Source organism: Nycticebus coucang, chromosome 16 (assembly GCF_027406575.1).
Source record: "Nycticebus coucang isolate mNycCou1 chromosome 16, mNycCou1.pri, whole genome shotgun sequence".
Taxonomy (NCBI): Eukaryota; Metazoa; Chordata; class Mammalia; order Primates; family Lorisidae; genus Nycticebus; species Nycticebus coucang.
In genome coordinates, this window is record NC_069795.1 from 78,853,426 (window position 1) to 78,873,795 (window position 20,370).

Below are 20,370 nucleotides of genomic sequence, written 5' to 3' on the forward strand. Positions count from 1 at the left end.
TACTTAAAATGACTAACGTAGATCGATATTTTAGTGTACTAGTTAACAGAGTTGTCTCTGGCATTAGGCACATTCCCAGTTCTGTAGTAAAACTAACTTGTTACAAACATTGGGGAAGTTAATTAATTTCTCCTGTCCTTAACTCCATTGTCTGCATTGTTGCTGAAAATTCCTTTCCATGTGCATCACAAAGCCTAAGTTCTTCACAAGTAAGTTTTTGTGTTTTTTTTAATTTTTAATTTTTTTTGAGAGAGAGTCTCACTTTGTCACCCTTAGTAGAGTGCTGTGGCATCATAGCTCACGGCAACATCAAACTCCTGGGCTTAAGTGATTCTCTTGCCTCAGCCTCCAAAGCAGCTGGGACTACAGGTGCTTGCCACAACGCCTGGCTATTTTTAGAAACAGCATCTTGCTGTGGCTCAGGCTGGTCTTGAACTCCTGAGCTCAAATGATTCACCATTCGCCCACCCCCTTGGCTTCCCAGAGTGCTGGGAGTACAGGTGTGAGCTACCATGCCCAGCCCTATTTTTTTTTTTTTTTCAACTTTTCTGGAAACACTTAGCAGCCTCCCTCATTTTCTGAATTTCGTACTCCAGAAATGCTGAGTGTAGGTTAATTTATTCATTCTACAAACATTTACTGATCACCTGCCAGATGCCAGGCATTCTGCTGAACCCTAAATATAGAGTTACTGAAAATTAAAAACATTTGTATGTTATGATTATTAAAATGACCACTCACCTTCAGCCAGTGTGGAAGATGCAGTGGAAGCCGTGAACTGCCTGTAGATGGAGCAGTGAGGGAGATGGGGGCAAGGAGGTGAGATTTACTATAGCATCTTCTGCTAACAATAAAACCTGTAAAATAAAATGCACATAGTGTGACAATTTGTCACTGGGTCTGAATTAACACATTGCTACTCTAGAAAATAAAATTTTCCTTGGGGCCCATGTGGCTCCCAAGGTAAAGAGATGTGTGAGTTATGTGTGCTTCACAAGCATGAGTTAAATACAACTTCCATGGCCGTTAATTAACATACCCACACCACAGATGTCTGTCAACAGATACAGCATCTTCTGAAATAACTAGAAACTTAGGCTAGTGTTACTACCACTTGTGTACTATCTTGGGTCTTTGATAGATGTACCATTTGACTACTTGGTAACTTCCAGGTCTCTTCTAGGTGGGCTACCCCAATGTTGGTAAGAGCTCAACAATCAACACCATCATGGGCAACAAGAAGGTGTCTGTATCTGCCACCCCTGGGCACACAAAGCATTTTCAGGTATTTCTATGGTTATTTGCCAGTCACAGCTTTTCTTTTCCCTTCATCCACTGTATGCCCAACATAAACCTTGTACTTGCCTTTCAGACTCTGTATGTGGAGCCTGGCCTCTGCCTATGTGACTGCCCCGGCCTGGTAATGCCGTCTTTTGTGTCTACCAAGGCGGAAATGACTTGCAGTGGAATCCTCCCAATTGACCAGATGAGAGATCACGTCCCACCTGTATCTCTGATATCCTTTCTGCTTCAGGAACCCTCCGGTGGTTATGTATATTTAGGGTTTCAGAATTGGTTTGGACATTTGAGAGATTCGGGTTGATGTCTTAAGAACAAGTTTATATAGTGAGGTAGCATCAGATCTTCAGAATTAGAAGTTCCTCTCCTCATTGTTCAGCAGTGTAGCTTTGTATGAGTGGAAGAGCCCAGGCTTTGAATACTCAGCCCCACGTTATGAATTTATTTAACACTGCCATTTGACTATTTGAGTGACCTTGGAAAACTTGCTTAACCTTCCAAACACTTTGCTTTTCTAAAATGAGGAAGCATCATCTATATCTTAGTTCATTGTGAGCATTCAGTTATTATAACTAACATTTATTGAATGTTTGCTGTGTGCTAGTCTGAATACGTACCAAATAGTATCTCATTGAACCCTTAACCCTGAGGTGGGTACTGCCATTATTCCCATTTCCTTGAGGAAACGGAGGAACAGAGAAGTTAAATTGTCTAAGATCTCACAGGTAGTAAGTAGATTAGGAGCTCTGCTACCTCTCCACAGCATGAGTTAACTTACTTAAAACATCTAGGGACACTATTACACTGGCATGAAGTACGTACTCAAAGTTAGGGTCTTAAAATTTTACCCTGGTTATAGGCTAATAGGCTTGTCTGCTACTGATGTCAGAATGCCAGGAGAAGGCAGGAGACTTCTGAGACTGTGGCACACTAATCTATTTGTTAGCTTGTAGGCAGGGTAAAATTCTAGACCCTGCACAGTTCTTGACAAGATCCTCATGACTACATTTAAGGCTGTAGCTTTTTGTTTACCCCAGTTTGTTTGTTTACCCCATTCTATAAGAAATTAGTAAGAATTAGTTTCTCTCTAGGATAAATTAAAAATAGTATGATTGAACTAAATCTATGTATAGCAACCTGGGTAAATATCAAAATGGTACACATATATATACAGTGGGACACCGTTTTTGTAAAAATTGTTATCTCATGAAAGACTTTGTATTTATAGATAGGTATGAACATAAAAGTATGAAAAGTGGACTGAAAGAACCACTTTTCCAAACCACTGGGTTTGAGGAGAGGCTACTATAATGTTTTGGGGGACATTGTAGACCAGGTTTTGCTCTTTCCCAGGCTGGTCTTAGACTCCTGCCCTCAAGTGATCCGCCTACTTTGGCTTGCCAAAGTGCTAGTATTACAGGCATGAGCCACCATGCTCAGCCTACTATGTGTATAATGTTTTAAAAGCTTAAATTGGCTCGGCGCCTGTGGCTCCAGCGGCTAAGGCGCCAGCCACATACACCTGAGCTGGCGGGTTCAAATCCAGCCTGGACCCACCAAACAACAATGGCCACAACCAAAAAATAGCCAGGCGTTGTGGCGGGCATCTGTAGTCCCAGCTATCTGGGACACGGAGGCAGGAGAATCGCTTGAGCCCAGGAGTTGGAGGTTGCTATGAGCTGTGATGCCACGACACTCTACCCAGGGTGACAGCTTGAAGCTCTATCTCAAAAAAAATTAAAAAGCTTAAATTTTTAGGGTGAAATATGGTTAATTCTCAGGAGTTGGAAACAGGTGTTATCCTTGTCTGTATTTTTTAAGTTCCTCTGTAAATGAATAATCAGATGTGTATTGTACATTTACTACAAGCCACATTACATTGAGTGCTGTGGAGGATATAGGCATAAATCGGAGGTGGAGATCAGCTGGGGAGGATGTGAGGTGTACACTAATAACTGCGGTTCAGGATAGAATAATGTTAGTGGCTTAAGAAAAGTATAGATCAATTGTGGGAGATTAGACATGGGAGAAAAAGTAATCTCACATAACTGTAGATGTTAGATGCAGAATATGTGCTTTATCTCTGAATTGAGATCATCTTACAGATTTATAGTTTATTTTATCTTTTCAGGGTAAAAATCTATCATCTTTAAGGTCTGTTACAAATATTTTAATAATTGTTGTTTTAAAATAATTATTTTGGAAGTGGTCATTGGTGTATAAGGCTTTGTTTTAAAAGGAAAAAACAACTGGATCTTTTAAAATTGCTGAATAAACTGTTCTTCTTTGGAGAAGAGAAAGGGTGTTTGTCATAGAAGTAGTGAGACACCATGTTCTTAGAAGCACATTTCAGATGCCATGGGGAAGAGGGGACCAGCTGGAGAGATGGATTCCTTAACAAGCTTACATTTGCCAGAATATTCCAAGACACGTTTTAGAAGCTACCTATGGTATTAATATCATAAAGCCTAGAGAGGATGACGACCCCCATCGACCTCCAACATCAGAAGAACTGTTGACCGCCTACGGATGTGAGTCGTGATTTATTTTAAAACATAAGCAAGATAACAGTAGTTAATGGAAATAAGAATAATTCATAGAAGAAATACTATTCTGCAAAGATACAGATTTGGGATTTTTCTTTAGCATTTTTCACCCTATCTTCTAAAGTTGACAGTTTTGTTGTCTCTGCCTACAAAGTAGTCCAGAGCAAAAGCTTTTAGGACATAATCTGCTTTGATGGTTCCCCAGTACAGACACCAGGAGTTCTGATCTGAAGATGTGTTGGCTTTTTCTGGAGTTTCCTCCCAGACAGAGAAGAAGAGGGATGTTTTGGGAAAAAAAATGAATATGCTCACCAGAGCAAGAGAGGAAAGTTACAAGGGGAGCATCAGGAGGGAATGCCTCCAGAGACTGGGACAGGGCAGAATTGGTCAGGATATTGGCATAAAGCATCACTCTTCCCTTCCAGCAGCCCCTCATAAACTTTATTTGGCATTAAAATGAACTCATAGCTCTCCTACTTCCATGTTTTACCTCACTTCTATCATTTTTATTTAAATATAAGCTTTAACTAAAGATGATCTGGAGAACGCATGTCTACCTAAAGAAATAGCAATTGTTAGAAACATTTCTGTACCTATGTGGCTTGTCTTTAAAGGGACTATCACTGGCTGGGAAAGAGTTCAAATTATTTGAGTATTTACTGACAGAGAAAGGTAATTCGGTATGAGCTACACTTAAATCAGACATTGAACTTAGACACCCTAAAGAGGGTAAGTACTAATCAGTTGTGATAAGATACCATAATTACAGAATCATTAAGAAAAGGCCTTAAGGATCACCTTCTAGCCTCCCTTTTTAAGATGAGTAATCTGAATTCAGAGCATGGAAATGACTTGCCCAGGGTGAGGTGGCATAGCCTGGATGCTAGCCTGAAAAACAAGGAAAGGTAAACTTCCAGATAAACCTGAAAATTAATCTTAAAGATTTGTAGGAATTGTTATATTTGTTATATGTGGTACACACATTTTTCCCAAAATTTTTTATGGTTTCTTTGTCCCTATAAAAGTTGACAGTTTTAATAGAGGTTTAATTTTTTTTTTTTTTTCTTTTTGGCTTGGCTGTGTTTGATATTTGACTTGTAAAGTTTTTCCTTATCCCAAAAAGATAAAACTATCTTCCTGTAATAATTTGTTTTCCTAACATTTATGTTTTTAATCTACTTAACTCTTCTTTTTGTATATTGTATGAATTAGGATTCTATTTTCTTCTAAACTAAAAAAGCAAACACACATCTAGTATGCAGGGAGCTGAGGTTTTTTGGGTTTTTTTGAGATAGAGCCTCAAGCTGTTGCCCTGGGTAGAGTGCTGTGGCATCACAGGTCACAGCAACCTCCAACTCCTGGACTCAAGTGATTCTCTTGCCTCTGCCTCCAGGTAGCTGGGACCACAGGTGCCCGCTACAACACCCAGCTATTTTTTGGTTGCAGCCATCATTGTTGTTTGGCGGGCCTGGGCTGGATTCGAACCCACCAGCTCAGGTGTATATGGCTGGAGCCTTAGCCGCTTGAGCCACAGGCGCCGAGCCAGGAGCTGAGTTTTTAACCCAGCTTGTCTGCTGAAGGCTGTTAACTGCTATGCTCTGCTACTCTCTTCTTAATGAGTTATCTTACTGGGTAAAATGTAGGTATGTAAGAAAACTTGCTCTATTATTTATTGTTGGTGTTGATAATAATATTGACAACATAGCATTCTCCTACAGGTAGCCTCTGTGAATAAATGTTTCAATAAAGGAATGGGCCAGGTGTGGTGGTGTGCATCACTAGTCCCAATTCAGGAGGCTGAGGCAGGAAGATCACTGGAGCTCAGGAGTTTGAGGCTGCTGTGCACTCCGATTGCATCTGTGAATAGCCACCATGTTCCAGCCTGGGCAACATAGTGAGACCCCATCTCTTAAAAAAGGGGGAGGGTGGAGAAAATAATTGGAGTAGAGAAAAATTGAATGTGTCTTTCATAGTGTGATAATAGGTAGTGTTAGGATATCAGATATAACTATATAGTCTATCCTCCTGGATTATGAAATGTTTTTAATGCTAAACAAAATATATTCTGCAATAATTTTCAAAAAGTAAGGGTAGGAATGCATAGTAAGTAATAAACTAAATGACTAAAAGCATATCATTTCCTTTGTCTTTGTCATGATTTTCTGTCTTCTGAGCTTTTGTAAAATTTGTTTCTCTTCACAGATATGCGAGGATTCATGACAGCGCACGGACAGCCAGACCAACCTCGATCTGCACGCTACATCTTGAAAGATTATGTCAATGTAAGTGAACCCTGCTTCCTACTGCTGTCCAATAAGCATCTGTTTTTCCACATTCTGTATTCTTAGATAATGGCAACCCATTAAGCTAGAAGGGAGATAATTTTTCATCGAGATTGTGTTATAACTGGAGTTGTATTCTTAATTCAGGGTGGTTAACATATGAATTATAGAAGTGACTGGTAACTTTGTGAAAGGAACGATGAAGATTTCTGAACCTATTCTGAGTGAAAATTATCAATTTATGCGTCTGGTTTTCAATTTCCTACAGCTCTTTGCTTGTTTTGTTTGTGACTATTGTCCCAGTCTTCCAAGTGGGGTAGCTGTTTACATGCTTGTCTCTTGTACTTATCACATAACAATAGTAATAAAAGCCAACATTTCTGCAGGGTAACTGTGCTAGGAGTAGTTCTGTTTTACATGTGTGATCTAAGTAAAAAAATACATAACAAAGATGTGAGATTATTCTGACATTACAAATAAGAAGGTGCTGTTTTGAGTTTTCCTAATGGAGGTTAACAGTGCCTGTCTCATGAGATGATTATAGTAAATAAGTGAAACACTAATGAGTCCCCTATGTAATTATTGTTACATAGTAAGTTTAATTCTTTCTACAAATAAGCATTACAGGGCCTCGATAACAACTAATTGTGAGAATTTGGTTTTATTCCCTCCTCTTCTCAAACCACGTTAGTGAAACTCTTGGAGCATAGAAATAGAAGTGGGCACCCGTATGATCTTGCCTTCAGCTTGGGAAGAAAATACTTAACACTGGTATGGATAAATCATTTATTAAACTACCATTTATTAACTGTGGAAGATGCAAAGATGAGTTTAGGCCAGTACAGTGGCTCACGCCTGTAACCCTAGCACTTTGGGAGGCCGAGGCAAGGGGATCACTTGAGCTCAGGAGTTTGTGACCAACCTATGCAGAAGCAAGACCCCATCTCTAATAAAAATAGAAAAATTAGCCAGATGTTGTGGTGAGTGCCTGTAGTCCCAGTTACTCTGAGGCTGAAGCAGGAGGATCACTTGAGCCCAGGAGTTTGAGGTTGCTATGAGCTGTGATAATGCCACAGCACTCTACTGAGGGCAACAAAATAAGACACAGTCTCAAAAAAAAGAAAGGAAAAAAACAAAAGAGTTTTTAGAGCAGTTGTGGTAGAAACAGGCAAATTTATACCCAGTGAGCAATTGTACCCCACATGGAGGAATTTGGGAACTGTCTTATGTCAGTATGCTAAGATGTGAGATTAGTACAGTATCCCCATTAGTACAGTCATAGCTGTCCGATTGTGTCTGGGGTTTAGTTTAGAAAATATTCACCATAAGTATCACATGAATGTATCAAGGAAAGTAAAAAGCACAGTGAAGACAATTTCATTCTAGCCTGGGATCCTTGGGAAGAGGGAGGTCTCTAGAACACTTTCATCATTGGTGTATTAGAGTGAGGACTCTTTGGTTGCAATTGACCAAAACTGGACGCAGCTGGCTTACAGAGCTCCATCAGAGTGTGACTGGTTGGAGAGATCTCCTCTGGGGATGCAGATGGTACTTCAGAGGTGCTGTTGCCATTCGTGTCTTTGTAGGGTAAGCTGCTGTATTGTCATCCGCCTCCTGGAAGGGATCCTGTGACCTTTCAGCATCAACACCAGAGACTCCTAGAGAACGAGACAAATGGTGATGACATAAAAATGCAGCCCAGTGGAAATAAAAAAGCAAAGCAGATTGAAAATGTAGTTGACAAAACTTTTTTCCATCAAGTAAGTTTTAATTTTTTCCTTTAATTCCTGATCCAACAAACCTTTTAAACAGTTTTGAAGTATCTTTCATATACCATAAACAAATTTTAATCACCCCAAAAAGAAACCCCATACTCATTAGCAGTCATCCTCAAACCCCTCTCCCAAACCTTGCCAGCCACTGATCTGCTTCCTCTCTCTACAGATTTGTCTATTCTGGACATTTTATGTGAATGGAATTATATACTATGTGGTCTTTTACGACTTCACATAGCATACTACCTTGAGATTCATAGCGTGCACAAACTTCTTCCCTTTTTATTACCGTATCACATTTCATTGTGTGGATATACCATGGTTTGTTTATCCGTTGATCATCTGATGGACATTTTGGGTGTTTCTACCTTTTAGCTATTTAGGAATAATGCTGCTCTGAATATTTATGTACAAATTTTATTGTGGTCATGAATTTTTAATTCTTTGGGTATATACCTAGGAGTGGGGTTCCTGGGTCACATTGCAGCTCCACGTGTAACATTTGAAGCACTGCCAACCTTTCCAAAAGTGACTGTACCACTTTACCTTCTCAAACCCGTGAGCTGAGGCAATCCACCTGGCTCAGCCTCCTAGAGTGCTAAGATTACAGGCACTCTTAGCACCACAGTGCCCGGCCACCACCTTACATTCTCACCAAGTGTGTTAGGTTTCTGATTTGTCCACATCCTTGTCAACATTATTTTCCACCTTTTCTTTTTTTCTTTTTAATTTCAGTGTGCTTGTTCATTCTTCTTTGTTTGAAGTACTCCTTTTTTGTTGATTTTCTTCTTTCTCTGGCGGTGCCAGCTGGTTTTGATGTTGTTAGTAGAGATGGGGTCTTACTCTGGCTCACTGCTGCTCATACTGGTCTTGAACCTCTGAGCTCAGACAATCCACCCACCTCGGCCTCCCACAGCGCTGGGACTACAGGCGTGAGCCACCATGCCCGGCCTATTTTCCACCTTTTTTTATTAAGTCATCCTAATGTAAAATGGTATCTTGTGCTGGTTTTGATCTGTATTTCCCTAATGACCGTCAGCATCTTTTCATATGTTCATTGGCACATGTGTATTTTCTTTTGAGAAATGTCTGTTGTATATTTTGGATACAATTCCCTTATCAGATTTATGGTTTACAAATATTTCACCCAGATAGTCAACTGTCTTTTCTCTGAGCCAACACATTTGGTGGTAGAAAGTGCTAAGAAAACAGACTTCATAAGAGTCTTTTGCACTTTTAAAATACTAATGACTTCAATTGCTTACATAAAAAGCTATAGTTTGTAGGCAGCATTTTATTTTATTTTATTTATTTTTTTGAGACAGAGTTTCACTTTGTCACCCTCAGTAGAGTGCCATGGTGTCATAGCTCACAGCAACCTCAAACTCTTGGGCTCAAGCAATTATCTTGCCTCGGCCTCCCAAGTAACTGGGACTACAGGCGCCCACCACAACACCTGGCTATTTTTAGAGATGAGGTCTTGCTCTGGCTCAAGCTGGTCTCAAACCTGTGAGCTCAGGCAATCCACCTGCCTCCACCTCCCAGAGTGCTAGCATTACAGTCATCAGCCACCTTGCCTGACCTTGTAGGCAGCATTTTAAAGGACAAATTTATTTGCAGGAAAATTAAATCATACAGTTGTATCTAGTATTTTGTTCTTTTATTTTATTTTTTGAGACAGAGTCTCACTATGTTACCCTCGGTAGAGTGCTGTGGCATCATAGCTCACAGCAACCTCAAACTCTTGGGCTTAAGTGATTCTCTTGTCTCAGCTTCCCAAGTAGCTGGGACTACAGGTGCCCACCACAACGCCCGGCTATTTTTTTGTTGCAGTTGTCATTATTGTTGAACTGCCCCTTGCAAGCCGGGTTCAAACTCGCCAGCCTTGGTGCATGTGGTCGGTGCCGCAACCACTGTGCTACGGGCGCTGAGCCCTAATATACTTTAAAAATGTTTTTAGTGACTACCATAGCAAAAAAGGGAGGGGGGCTGTCAGCTGCATCTAGTGGTTTCTGTATTTATCCGGTGCTTTGTCTGTGTACCTCACATGATGATCCTCGGGGGCAAGCCAAGCAAATGTTATCCCAATTTGACCACTGAAGACATTGAGGCGCAAAGAGGCTAAATGACTTAGCCAAGCTAAATGACTTGTAATTCTTTGACTGCTGAGTGCTCAGAAATAAAAAGTGTACAGTGTACTACAGGATGTTCTTTGGTTTCTTGCTAATTAAAATAATTGACCCAAGTTGGTTTCAGTTTCAATATTTTGTATTTATATTTATACAAAGTAATATACAAACAAAAATTTATATGAAATGATAAAGCTTATCATCTATCAGTAAAAATTTAATAATCCGGCTCAGTGCCCATAGCTCAGTGGTTGTGGTGCCGGCCACATGCACTGAGGCTGGCGGGTTCAAACCTGGCCAGGGCCTGCTAAACAACAATGACAACTGCAGTCAAAAAATAGCTGGGCATTGCAGCGGGCGCCTGTAGTCCCAGCTACTTGGGAGGCTGAGGCAAGAGAATCGCTTAAGCCCAATAGTTCAAGGTTGCTGTGAGGTATGATGCCCCAGCACTCTACCGAGGGTGACACAGTGAGACTATCTCAAAAAAAAAAAAAAAATTTTTGGCTTGGCACCCATAGCATAGTGGTTACGGCACCAGCCACATACACTGAGGGTGGCAGGTTTGAACCCAGCCCAGGCCAGCTAAGCAACAATGACAACTGCAACAACAACAAAAATTGCCAGGCATTGTGGCAGGTGCCTGCTTGGGAGGCTGAGACAAAAGAATTTGCTTGGGCCCAGGAGTTTGAGGCTGCTGTGAACTGTGGCGCCATGGCACTCTATCAAGGGTTACACAGTGGGACTCTGTCCCCCCCCCCCAAAAAAAAATTTAATAATTCTTTTTTGTATGATACAACTCAAAACACAGTTTGATGCATTATCCAACATTACATTGTATGCATTGCTATCATGTTTTGCTTTACTTTTGATGTTTTGTGCAATCATATCTCTAGTGGGCATTTTGCTGTATTCTTGGTGGGTTGCTATACTTTGATGGAAAATGCATTTCCATGAGACCGAATAGATTATCAGAAACAGTTCTTCCTTCAGAGTTGTACAATGTGATTAACCAAATCTTCTGAGAAGAACAGCTGGAAGACTTCTAAGATTCATGATTTGTTAGGAATATGGCTTTTATTCTTGATACGTTGGCATCAAAATCAAATTGGAGTCAAATTGTCTTCTCTCAATTGAAGTTGTAAGGATTGACTTCTTTTAAATTTGAAATAAGTTCTACACTTTTATTTTCCAAATCAGATGTGAGGTACTTAACAGTTTACTTTTTTGTGAGAAATATTTTTAAAGCTACCTCTATATCCAAATTCTCCAACAATGATCGATGAGTCTTCTGAACTTGACAACTCTTCATATTTGTCATACTCTATATTTATATATACTCCCACAAGAATCCACTATTTGTACAAATGATTTCCGGCACAACTATTAAAAATAAGGAATGAAGCATATGATGCTTACAGACTCAAGTCAGGTAACGAAACAGTAACGTGTTACCAAGTTTTTGTTTACAAAATGAATAATGGCTACACAGGCATTGTTTGGACCAACCATCTTGTTTGAATGCTTTAGACGTTTGCAGTCAAAAGGTTAAAGTTGCAAAGTTATTGGCTTGGCGCCTGTGGCTGAAGCCTGCTAACTTTCAAATGTTTTCTCTTATTTCCTAGGAGAATGTGAGAGCTTTGACCAAAGGAATCCAGGCTGTGATGGGTTACAAGCCTGGGAGTGGCATGGTGGCTGCAGCTACTGGGAGTTCTGAGAATGTGGCTGGGAAGCCCTGGAAAAAACATGGCAACAAAAATAAAAAAGAGAAAAGTCGTAGACTATATAAGCACCTGGATATGTGAACTTGGACTGCAACGGAAATGGCCTTTGCACCGTGCAAATGGAAAATAACAGAAGCAGCCGGTGCCTATGGAAATTTCTAGGACACTGGCTCTAGAGTGGACCCTGCATATTTTTTTTTTTTTTTTTTGCAGTTTTGGCCGGGGCCAGGCTTGAACCCACCACCCCCAGTATATGGGGCCAGCGCCCTACTCCTTGAGCCACAGGCACCACCCCAGACCCTGCTCTTGTAGAGCACAGCTGTCCCAACAGACCTGATGTCAAGGCTGAGACTCCCCAGCTCTGACTGAAGGTAGTCACCTGGGAGCCCCAGAAAACTCCTACAGAAGGCTAAATTTCAGTAATCAGTGATGTATATTTATGTAAACATATTCACAAATGCATACAATTTGTAAGTCAGGAATATTTTTTGAAAGGTATTAAAATTAAATTGCCATTAACAAATGTTTTCCTGGTTTAAGTAAATTGCCTTTGGACATTCTACATTTTTTTAATAGTTTAAATTTGCTAAAACTTGAGTAAGATTTTGGACAGATTCCTTTGAGAACATTATTTAGATTAACAGTTCTCACCCTAATATCCTTGATGTGGCAGGGGGCTTAGTTTTAAAAAGCCCCTGGGTTGGCTTAGCACCTGTAGCACAGTGGTTACAGCGCCAGCCATATGCACCAAAGCTGGCAGGTTTGAACCCGGCCTGGGCCAGCTAAACGACAACTGCAACAAAAAAATAGCAGGCCATTATGGCGGGCGCCTGTAGTCCCAGCTACTTGGCAAGCTGAGGCAAGAGAATCTCATAAGTACAAGCCCAAGAGTTTGAGGTTGCTGTGAGCTGTGATGTCACAGCACTCTACCGAGGGCGACATCATAAGACTGTCTCAAAAAAAAAAAGCCCCTGGATATCATGACAGAAAATCACCACCAGGAGCCACCGCTTCAGAGGAAAGTCTATGTTTGTGGTTGACCCATTTGTAGAGAGACCCTCGGGGAATGAGAAGAGGCAGTTAATCAGCCAGTTCTTATTTTAGGCGTAGAGATCCTGGTGTCCTTACTACTATCAAGGGTAAGTTGGGCACAGTTTAGCTTTTACAGTCACTTTCTGCCCAGTGCCTTATGGCTCTTTTACGTCTTTGTGTCCCGGTTTCTGTGAGCCTCATTATTTCCTTAACTCAGGTCTTTAACTTTGTTCTGTGTCATAAATGTTTTGGGGATGCTTTCCAGAAAAATGCACATTCCCACATAAACAGTTTTGCACAACATTAGATATACTCAAAATGTAAAGATCATCCATAAGTGTGTAGGTAAGAAGCCCTGCCTTTAACTGATCATAATATATTTAAGATAATGTTATTCCAGGGAAAATGTATCTAGATGTCTTAGTTCATTGTCTTTTGCTATAACAATACTGCACAACTGGGTCATTTATAAAGAAACCTTTACTTAGCTCAGTTCTGGGTGAGAAGCATGGTGCTGGCCTGCAGTGAGAGCCTTCTTGCTGTGTCATAATGTGACAGAGGGCAAGAGCTTGCAGCTCAGATCTGTCCTATAAAGCCACCAGTCCCATACTGGGGCCCCATGCTGATGACCTTATCCAAATTATCTCCTGAAGGTCCCATCTCTAAATATCAACCATCACCACAATCAATTTCTATATAGTTTCCTTTCTTTACTTCTTTTTTAGATGGGGTCTTGCAGTGTTGCCCAGACTGGTCTTGAACTCCTAGACACAAGTGATCCCACCTCAGCCTCCCAAGTAACTGGGACTAGGACACTGATATCACCCTACAAAGAAAACCTATACTTTTATATATAAACTATCAATCTTCCTAATTGCTCACAGCCCTAAGCAACCACTAATCTACTTCATGTATAGATTTGCCTATTCTGGACATTTCATATAAATGAATAACCAGTAAGGATGGGTGCTGGTTAGTCAATACCACAGCTTCCCTGTCACCCAGTGGGTACATTCTACAAGTTCCTCCAAAGATCCTCAGGATGGAGCCTCGCTTGCCCAAACTAGAACCATTTCATTAGCTCACCTTTGATTGCTTTCCTCCCTTCCTTCTATCACTCTCCACTCCCTCACTTCTACTTTCTAGAACTGCTTCCCAAACAAGCAGACTAAGCCCAAGTCCTTTGCTTAGGATCTGAGAAGTCTAAGGACACCGTGAATGGGGAATTTTAAGTATTCCCCCACCTCATGGAGGTTAGTACTCTAGAATTATGAATTACACTCAGTATCACTTTATTGTTTTGGCTTTTTTCCCCCAGCATTTTTATCTCAAGAAATACACCACCCTTTTTAAGCAGAACCTGCCATGCATCTGTCCTGCGTTTACCTTCCGGAAATTAGAAGGAAGTTGAGGTTTTTCTCAAGAAGCCAATAACAATGTATGTTTTCTTGGTGGGTAAACTGGAAAATGTAGCAGCAAGCCAGAAATCTGCTTAGGGCCACCTTGTTTTCATAGCCCTTTCCCTTCCCCAGTCTGTAGAGAAGGGAGGGAAATCACTCAAAATGTTCACCCTAATAGCCATTTGTTCTATTTTGTGTTCTGCACACTGCACCCAGCTGAGACCAAGGAGGACACAAGGAGGCAAAGAGCTTTCTTTTCAACAACTCTCCTGCACAAAGGGGAAAAGAATTCTAAAAGCAAAGAACTGTGCAAGTGAAAAGTGCTGAGCACATAGCAGACTCTGGATTTTCCAGTGTTTTATGGAAATGTAATACGTACACAAAGTGCACGCATCATACGTGTACAGATAGCAGAGTTTGCACAACACATCAGTGCAACCAGCAGCCTGACAGAAGTACAGAGCACAGCCAGACCCCCAAAGCCCCTTATGCTTCCCCTAGCCTCTACTCACACTCCCAAGGGTGACCATAATCCTGACCTTCCTCTGACTTTGAATTGTGCATGAACTTACATGTCTGGCTTCTTGAATCCAACATTGTCAGATTCTTGCATACTGTTAGGTGTAGATCGTTGTTGTTGCTATATAACACTCCATGGTGTGCATATATCACAATTTATCTGTTCTACTATTGACAAGTGGGTGGTTTACAGTAGGTTTGGGTTTTTAGGAATAGTGCAATCTAATACAACCCTGTCCACTAGAACTTTCTGTTGTCATGGGAATGTTAATGTGTGTGGTCCAATAGGTAGCTACAGCCATATGTGGCTAATGACGACTTGAAATGTGGCCAGTGTGACTAAGGAACTGAATTTTTATTTGTATTTAATTCTAAGTATTTTAGGACGCAGGTGGTACTGCTCCCTAACCGTCGGCTATGGTGTCTGTCCTTCACCGTGAAGGCCTACCTTCTGGGCAAGGAGGACGCGGCATGCGAAATCCGCCACTTCAGCTTCTGCTTCAGCCCAGAGCCTGAGGTGGAAGCCGAGGCCGCAGCTGGCCCTGAGCCCTGCGAGCATCTACTGAGCCAGGTGGCTGCCCTGTTCCCCGTGCCGCAGCCCAGCAGCTTTCAGGAGCATTACCACGATGACGGGGACTTGGTTGCCTTTTCCAGTGATGAGGAACTGACAATGGCCATGTCCTATGTGAAGGATGACATCTTTCGAATCTATATTAAAGAGAAGAAGGAGTGCCGGCGGGACCATCACCCCCCATGTGCTCAGGAGGCACCCGGCAACATGGTGCACCCCAATGTAATCTGCAATGGTTGCGATGGGCCGGTGGTGGGAACATGCTACAAGTGCAGTGTCTGCCCCAACTATGACCTGTGTGGTGTCTGTGAGGGGAAGGGCCTGCACTGGGGCACAGCAAGCTCGTGTTCCCCAGTCTCTCTGGGTACCTCTCCGAGGCCTTCTCTCATAGCCGCTGGCTCCGGAAGCTGAAACATGGGCACTTTGGGTGGCCAGGCTGGGAAATGGGCCCACCAGGGAACTGGAGCCCGCGTCCTCCTCGAGCAGGGGATGCCCACTCCAGCCGCACAGCAGAATCAGCTTCCGGTCCATCAGAGGATCCCAGTGGGAATTGCCTGAAGAATGTGGGGGAGAGCGTGGCAGCTGCCCTCAGCCCTCTGGGCATGGAAGTTGATATTGACATGGAACATGTAGGGAAAAAAAGCCGCCTGATGCCTGTTTCTACCGAGAGTACCAGCACAGAAGAGAAGAGTAGCTCTCAGCCAAACAGCTGCTCTTCTGACCCCAGCAAGCCAGAAGGGAACGTCGAAGGCCCCGAGCAGTCTCTGACAGAGCAAATGAAAAAGATCGCCCTGGAGTCTGTGGGGCAGCCGAGGAAAAGATGGAATCTGATAACTGTTCCGGAGATGATGACTGGACCCATTTGTCTTCAAAAGAAGTGGATCCATCGACAGGTGAACTCCAGTCTCTATAGATGCCAGACTCGGAAGGGCCAAGCTCTTTGGACCCTTCTCAGGAAGGACCCACAGGGCTGAAGGAGGCTGCCCTATACCCACATCTTCCACCAGAGGCTGACCCAAGGCTGATGAGTCAGCCTTGCTGATGCTGATGAAGGCGGCTGGCTCACCAGGCTTCTTCTCCAGTCCAAGAATTATGACGTCGGGGCTGCTCTGGACACCATCCAGTGCTCAAAGCACCCACCGCCATTGTGACCACCTCTGCCCACCTCTGTGTCCTCCTTGTTTGTCTCAGAGTTGTGTTGAGCTAGTGTAGGATGCAGGCCCGTGCACAAGCCAGTTTCTCTGCCTTTTTCTTGTAGAATCGGGGGGGTGGGGTGCATGAAGCCATTCCAGCAGCAGAACAAGTGACATGAGGGGAGAGTCAGAGTGCGTGCTGATGTCTGAGGAACTAGCCTGGTCTCCCCAGGGGCCCTGGCTCCTTGCAGCTTCCCAGGGCAGCGTGGGCCCTGCCCTCATCCTTGCAAGAGGCTGCTGAGGCTCACTACAGTGTGTTCTGGCCTCTCCCCTTCTAGGGTCACACCAGCACCTCAGAATAAGTCTTGCTTAATGGCTTTCTGATTTTTTTTTTTTTTTTGTGGTTTTTGGCCGAGGCTGGGTTTGAACCCACCACCTCCAGCATATGGGACTGGCGCCCTATCCCTTTGAGCCACAGGCACCGCCCCTGATTTTTTTTTTTTTAATAACTAATAGTACTCTGACAGTTGAATTTCTGCTAGAAACCTGAAATATTCTGATTTTAGATAAGGTACAGCTAAGGAGCTGTCAGGGAGCCTGGAGAACTGGGACAATGGGGCAGCCAGCACTACGGGCTCCTCACTGGGGAACCAGGAAGGGCTCACGAAGGGAGGGTGGCAGTGTGACATTTACCCAGGGCTGTCCCTTCCCTCCTAATCACCATAGTTCAGTTTTCTCATTTCTAAACAAGTCAGCAGCTTTTAAAGTGAGAAGATGCCTTTGTAGCCATCCTGTTATATTTGTAAACATCTATAATTAAATGTATCAGCACTTTAATCAACAACAACAAAAAAATTCTAAGTATTTTAAATATAAATAGCCACATGTGGCTAGTGGCTACTTATCCATCAACACAGTTCCATTATCTGCCTTACAGCAAGCACCGTAGGCATTTCCACGGGGTGTCTATCTAGAAGAATTGGTGAGTTGACGTCAGAAGGCCCTCAATGACTTTTACTTTCGTTCCTTCCTCTTCTGTATGAATCTCTATAGAAAATATGAAGAATAAAGTTATACCTCTTGATTTGTATCACTTTTATTGCACAGGGGTTGGAACTGAATTTTTGTTTTGGTTTTTGGGGTTTTTTTGTTTGTTTGTTTTGGGACAATCTCAATTCTATTGTCCCAGGCTAGAGTGCCCCGGCCTCACAGCTCACAGCAACCTCAAAGTCCTGGGCTCAAGCGATTCTCCTGCCTCAGCCTCCTGAGTAGTTGAGACTACAGATGCCCGCCATAACACTTGGCTAATTAACACTTGGCTAATTATTTTAGTTGAGATAGGGTTTCACTCTTGCTCAGGCTGGTCTTGAACTCCTGACCTTATGGTGATCCATCCTCCTCGGCCTCCCAGAGTGCTAGGATTGAAGGCATGAACCACTGTGCCTGGCCTAAATTTTTATAGCGACTGTGCCTGGGTATTCTACACTTGTGGTCCTCACAGGAAATTGTGGTAAGGCAGATGAGACTGACACCTCTCAATTTCCTCCCTGGTATTTGTGGGTGGAGGGAACTCTTCCCCCTGATCCCAGTGGATGTGAACTAGCACTTGATTGATTCATAGGCTGACAATATCATCCCAAGATTTTTCCATTTGTTTCCTTGTGGGACGAAGGGACATGAAGGTGCTGACATTAAACCTGAAATATCTGCAAATCCACACTGTACTTGTATTCTTTTCAGTAAGGTGTAGGTGGAATCCCTGGTTCTGTTTCTGCAGCCTGAGGCTCCTGGGTCATCCTAGAGTGTCCATGAGACAGAGTCTGGACCTGACCATACTTTCCCTTTTCCAGCCGTATCCAGTCCTGGGCAAACAGATTCTAGGAAGTACTCCATGCCACTTAGCTCTCCTGAGCTTTGGGAAAATGCTGGTTAGCGTCTTCCTTGGTGGCCACTCAGGGCAAACAGGTGCTGCCAGCACTCTGGAAAGCAGCTAGACAGGCTTCAAGGTAAATATGTCCTTTACTCTTTTTCTTAATCTCCACCTCTTATCTTCATGGTGCTCTTCTCTATTCCTTTTTTTGAGACAGAGCCTCAAGCTTTCACCCTGGGTAGAGTGCCATGGTATCATAGCTCACAGCAACCTCCAACTCCTGAGCTTAAGCGAGTCTCTTGCCTCAGTCTCCCAAGTAGCTGAGACTACAGGCACCTGCCACAACGCTCAGCTATTTTTTGGTTGTAGTTCTCATTATTGTTTGGCAGGCCCGGGCCAGATTCAAATCCACCAGCTCTGGTGTATGTGGCCAGCGCCTTAGCCGTTTAACCTACAGGCACCGAGCCACTCTTCTCTATTCTTTTATGTAAATTGTTAAACATAAAAAGTGGCTACCATGATTTTTCCTAGAGCACAACTAATCCCTTTGAACCCCTTCCAGGACAGAACCCAAACCAAACAATTTGGCTTGTGCATTCAAACAACAGTCACGATTGCCATAGGTGTTGTGGATTGATTCAGAAGAGCAGCAATTGAAGGGAGAAATAGTTGACAGAATCATTTTAGAAAATGGTTTTCCAAAAACTGAGAGTTTTTCACCCTTTGAGGTAGTTGCTGTCCTTTTTCTAATCAAAGTGGTATTTCCAGGTGTCTTTGTTTTGGTTTGGGCTGGGTTTTTTGGTTTTTACCTATCGGAATAGAGAAGTAGAATAATCATTTCAGGAAAATCAAATGTGATTTGTGTCCCATAGGTAAGATGATAGACACATGCCGTATATCAAGTCTTCACATCATACTTGGCAGCTATTTGTACTTGGGCTATTTCTTTGCTTCAGACTCAGTAGCTATAGACTTCAACCCAACTTTAAAGTGTCCTCTGGAGACCAAGGCTTCTCAAACTCACACAGACCATCGGGGGAGTCTTATTAAAATTCATATTTGATTCCTTAGGTTGGGGTGGGCTTGAGATTCTACGTTTCTAACAACTCTGTGGTCACACTGATCCTTCTTGTCCAGGGACCCATGTTGACTAGCAAGCTTACAGACATCTCCAGAAGTTAACCGCTAAAGCTATTGACTGCTAACTGCTGCCTGACTCCATCGAAGAACAGAATGGTGAGATGTGGAGGGAGGTGGATGGATTTCAGAGCCCAGCCCAAGCAAGAGCAAGATCCCATCTCTACTAAAAATAAAAGAATTGGCTGGGCATTGTGGTGAGGGCCTGTGGTCCTTGCTACTAGGGAGGCTGACGCAAGAGGATCATTTGAGCCCAGGGGTCTGAGGTTGCTGTGAGCTAAGCTCAGTCGCCATGGCACTCTAGCCTGGGCAACAGAGTGAGACTCTGTCTCCAAAAAAATAAACAAATACATAAAATAAAAAGTCGGATGCCTCACTTAACAATATTCCTGGACATTTGTCTCTAAAAATGTAGGGCTGGCAGCTGCAAGTCACAGTGCGGAACGGCCAAGTCCAAGAACCACAGCACACACAACTAGTCCCAAAGCGGCACAGAAATGCTAACAAGAAACCCCAATCACAAAGATATGATCTCTTAAGGGGGTGGATCCCAAGTTTCCGAGGAACATGGACTTTGCCAAGAAGCACAAGAAGGGCCTGAAGAAGATGCAGGAGGACAATGCCAAGGCCATGAGTGCACCTGCTGAACCTTTCGAGGCCCTTAGGAAGCCCAAGGAGGGCAAGCCCAGGATAACTTAGGGTGCCCACCACAAACTCAGTCGGCTTGCCTACACTTCCCACCCCACGCTTGGGATGTGTGCTTGTGTACTATTGCCAAGGCTCTCAGGCTCTACCGGCTAAATGCCAAGAAGCAAACCAAGGCCCAGTCTGCAACTTCATCTGCAGCTCTGGCTTCGCTTCTGGCTCAGGCTCCCGAGTAGAAGCATCTATCTGCTAACAAGAGGATAAAAGGATTGGTGTGACCTCTGGGCTGCTGTCTGCTTGGGGCTAGGGTC

General features: G+C 43.0%; 1 protein-coding gene and 1 pseudogene across 3 annotated transcripts in view; both read left to right on the forward strand.

Moving 5' to 3' along the window:
• The window catches only part of LSG1 (large 60S subunit nuclear export GTPase 1), a 28,576-nt gene extending 16,315 nt beyond the window's left edge, over nucleotides 1–12,261 (forward strand). The window contains exons 9-14 of one of the 3 annotated variants that reach the window (XM_053564648.1): nucleotides 1,184–1,285; nucleotides 1,373–1,516; nucleotides 3,707–3,830; nucleotides 6,048–6,127; nucleotides 7,714–7,887; nucleotides 11,654–12,260. In XM_053564648.1, the coding sequence (XP_053420623.1) occupies nucleotides 1,184–1,285; nucleotides 1,373–1,516; nucleotides 3,707–3,830; nucleotides 6,048–6,127; nucleotides 7,714–7,887; nucleotides 11,654–11,833 (804 nt within the window). In that variant the 3' untranslated portion in view covers nucleotides 11,834–12,260. Of the gene's footprint in view, nucleotides 1–1,183; nucleotides 1,286–1,372; nucleotides 1,517–3,706; nucleotides 3,831–6,047; nucleotides 6,128–7,713; nucleotides 7,892–11,653 lie in introns of all 3 variants that reach the window. The other 2 variants (XM_053564649.1, XM_053564651.1) reach the window with 2 other exon arrangements.
• Nucleotides 12,262–12,856: 595 nt separating this feature from the next.
• On the forward strand, nucleotides 12,857–16,425 carry LOC128567511 (sequestosome-1-like; annotated as a pseudogene).
• Nucleotides 16,426–20,370: the final 3,945 nt, after the last annotated feature.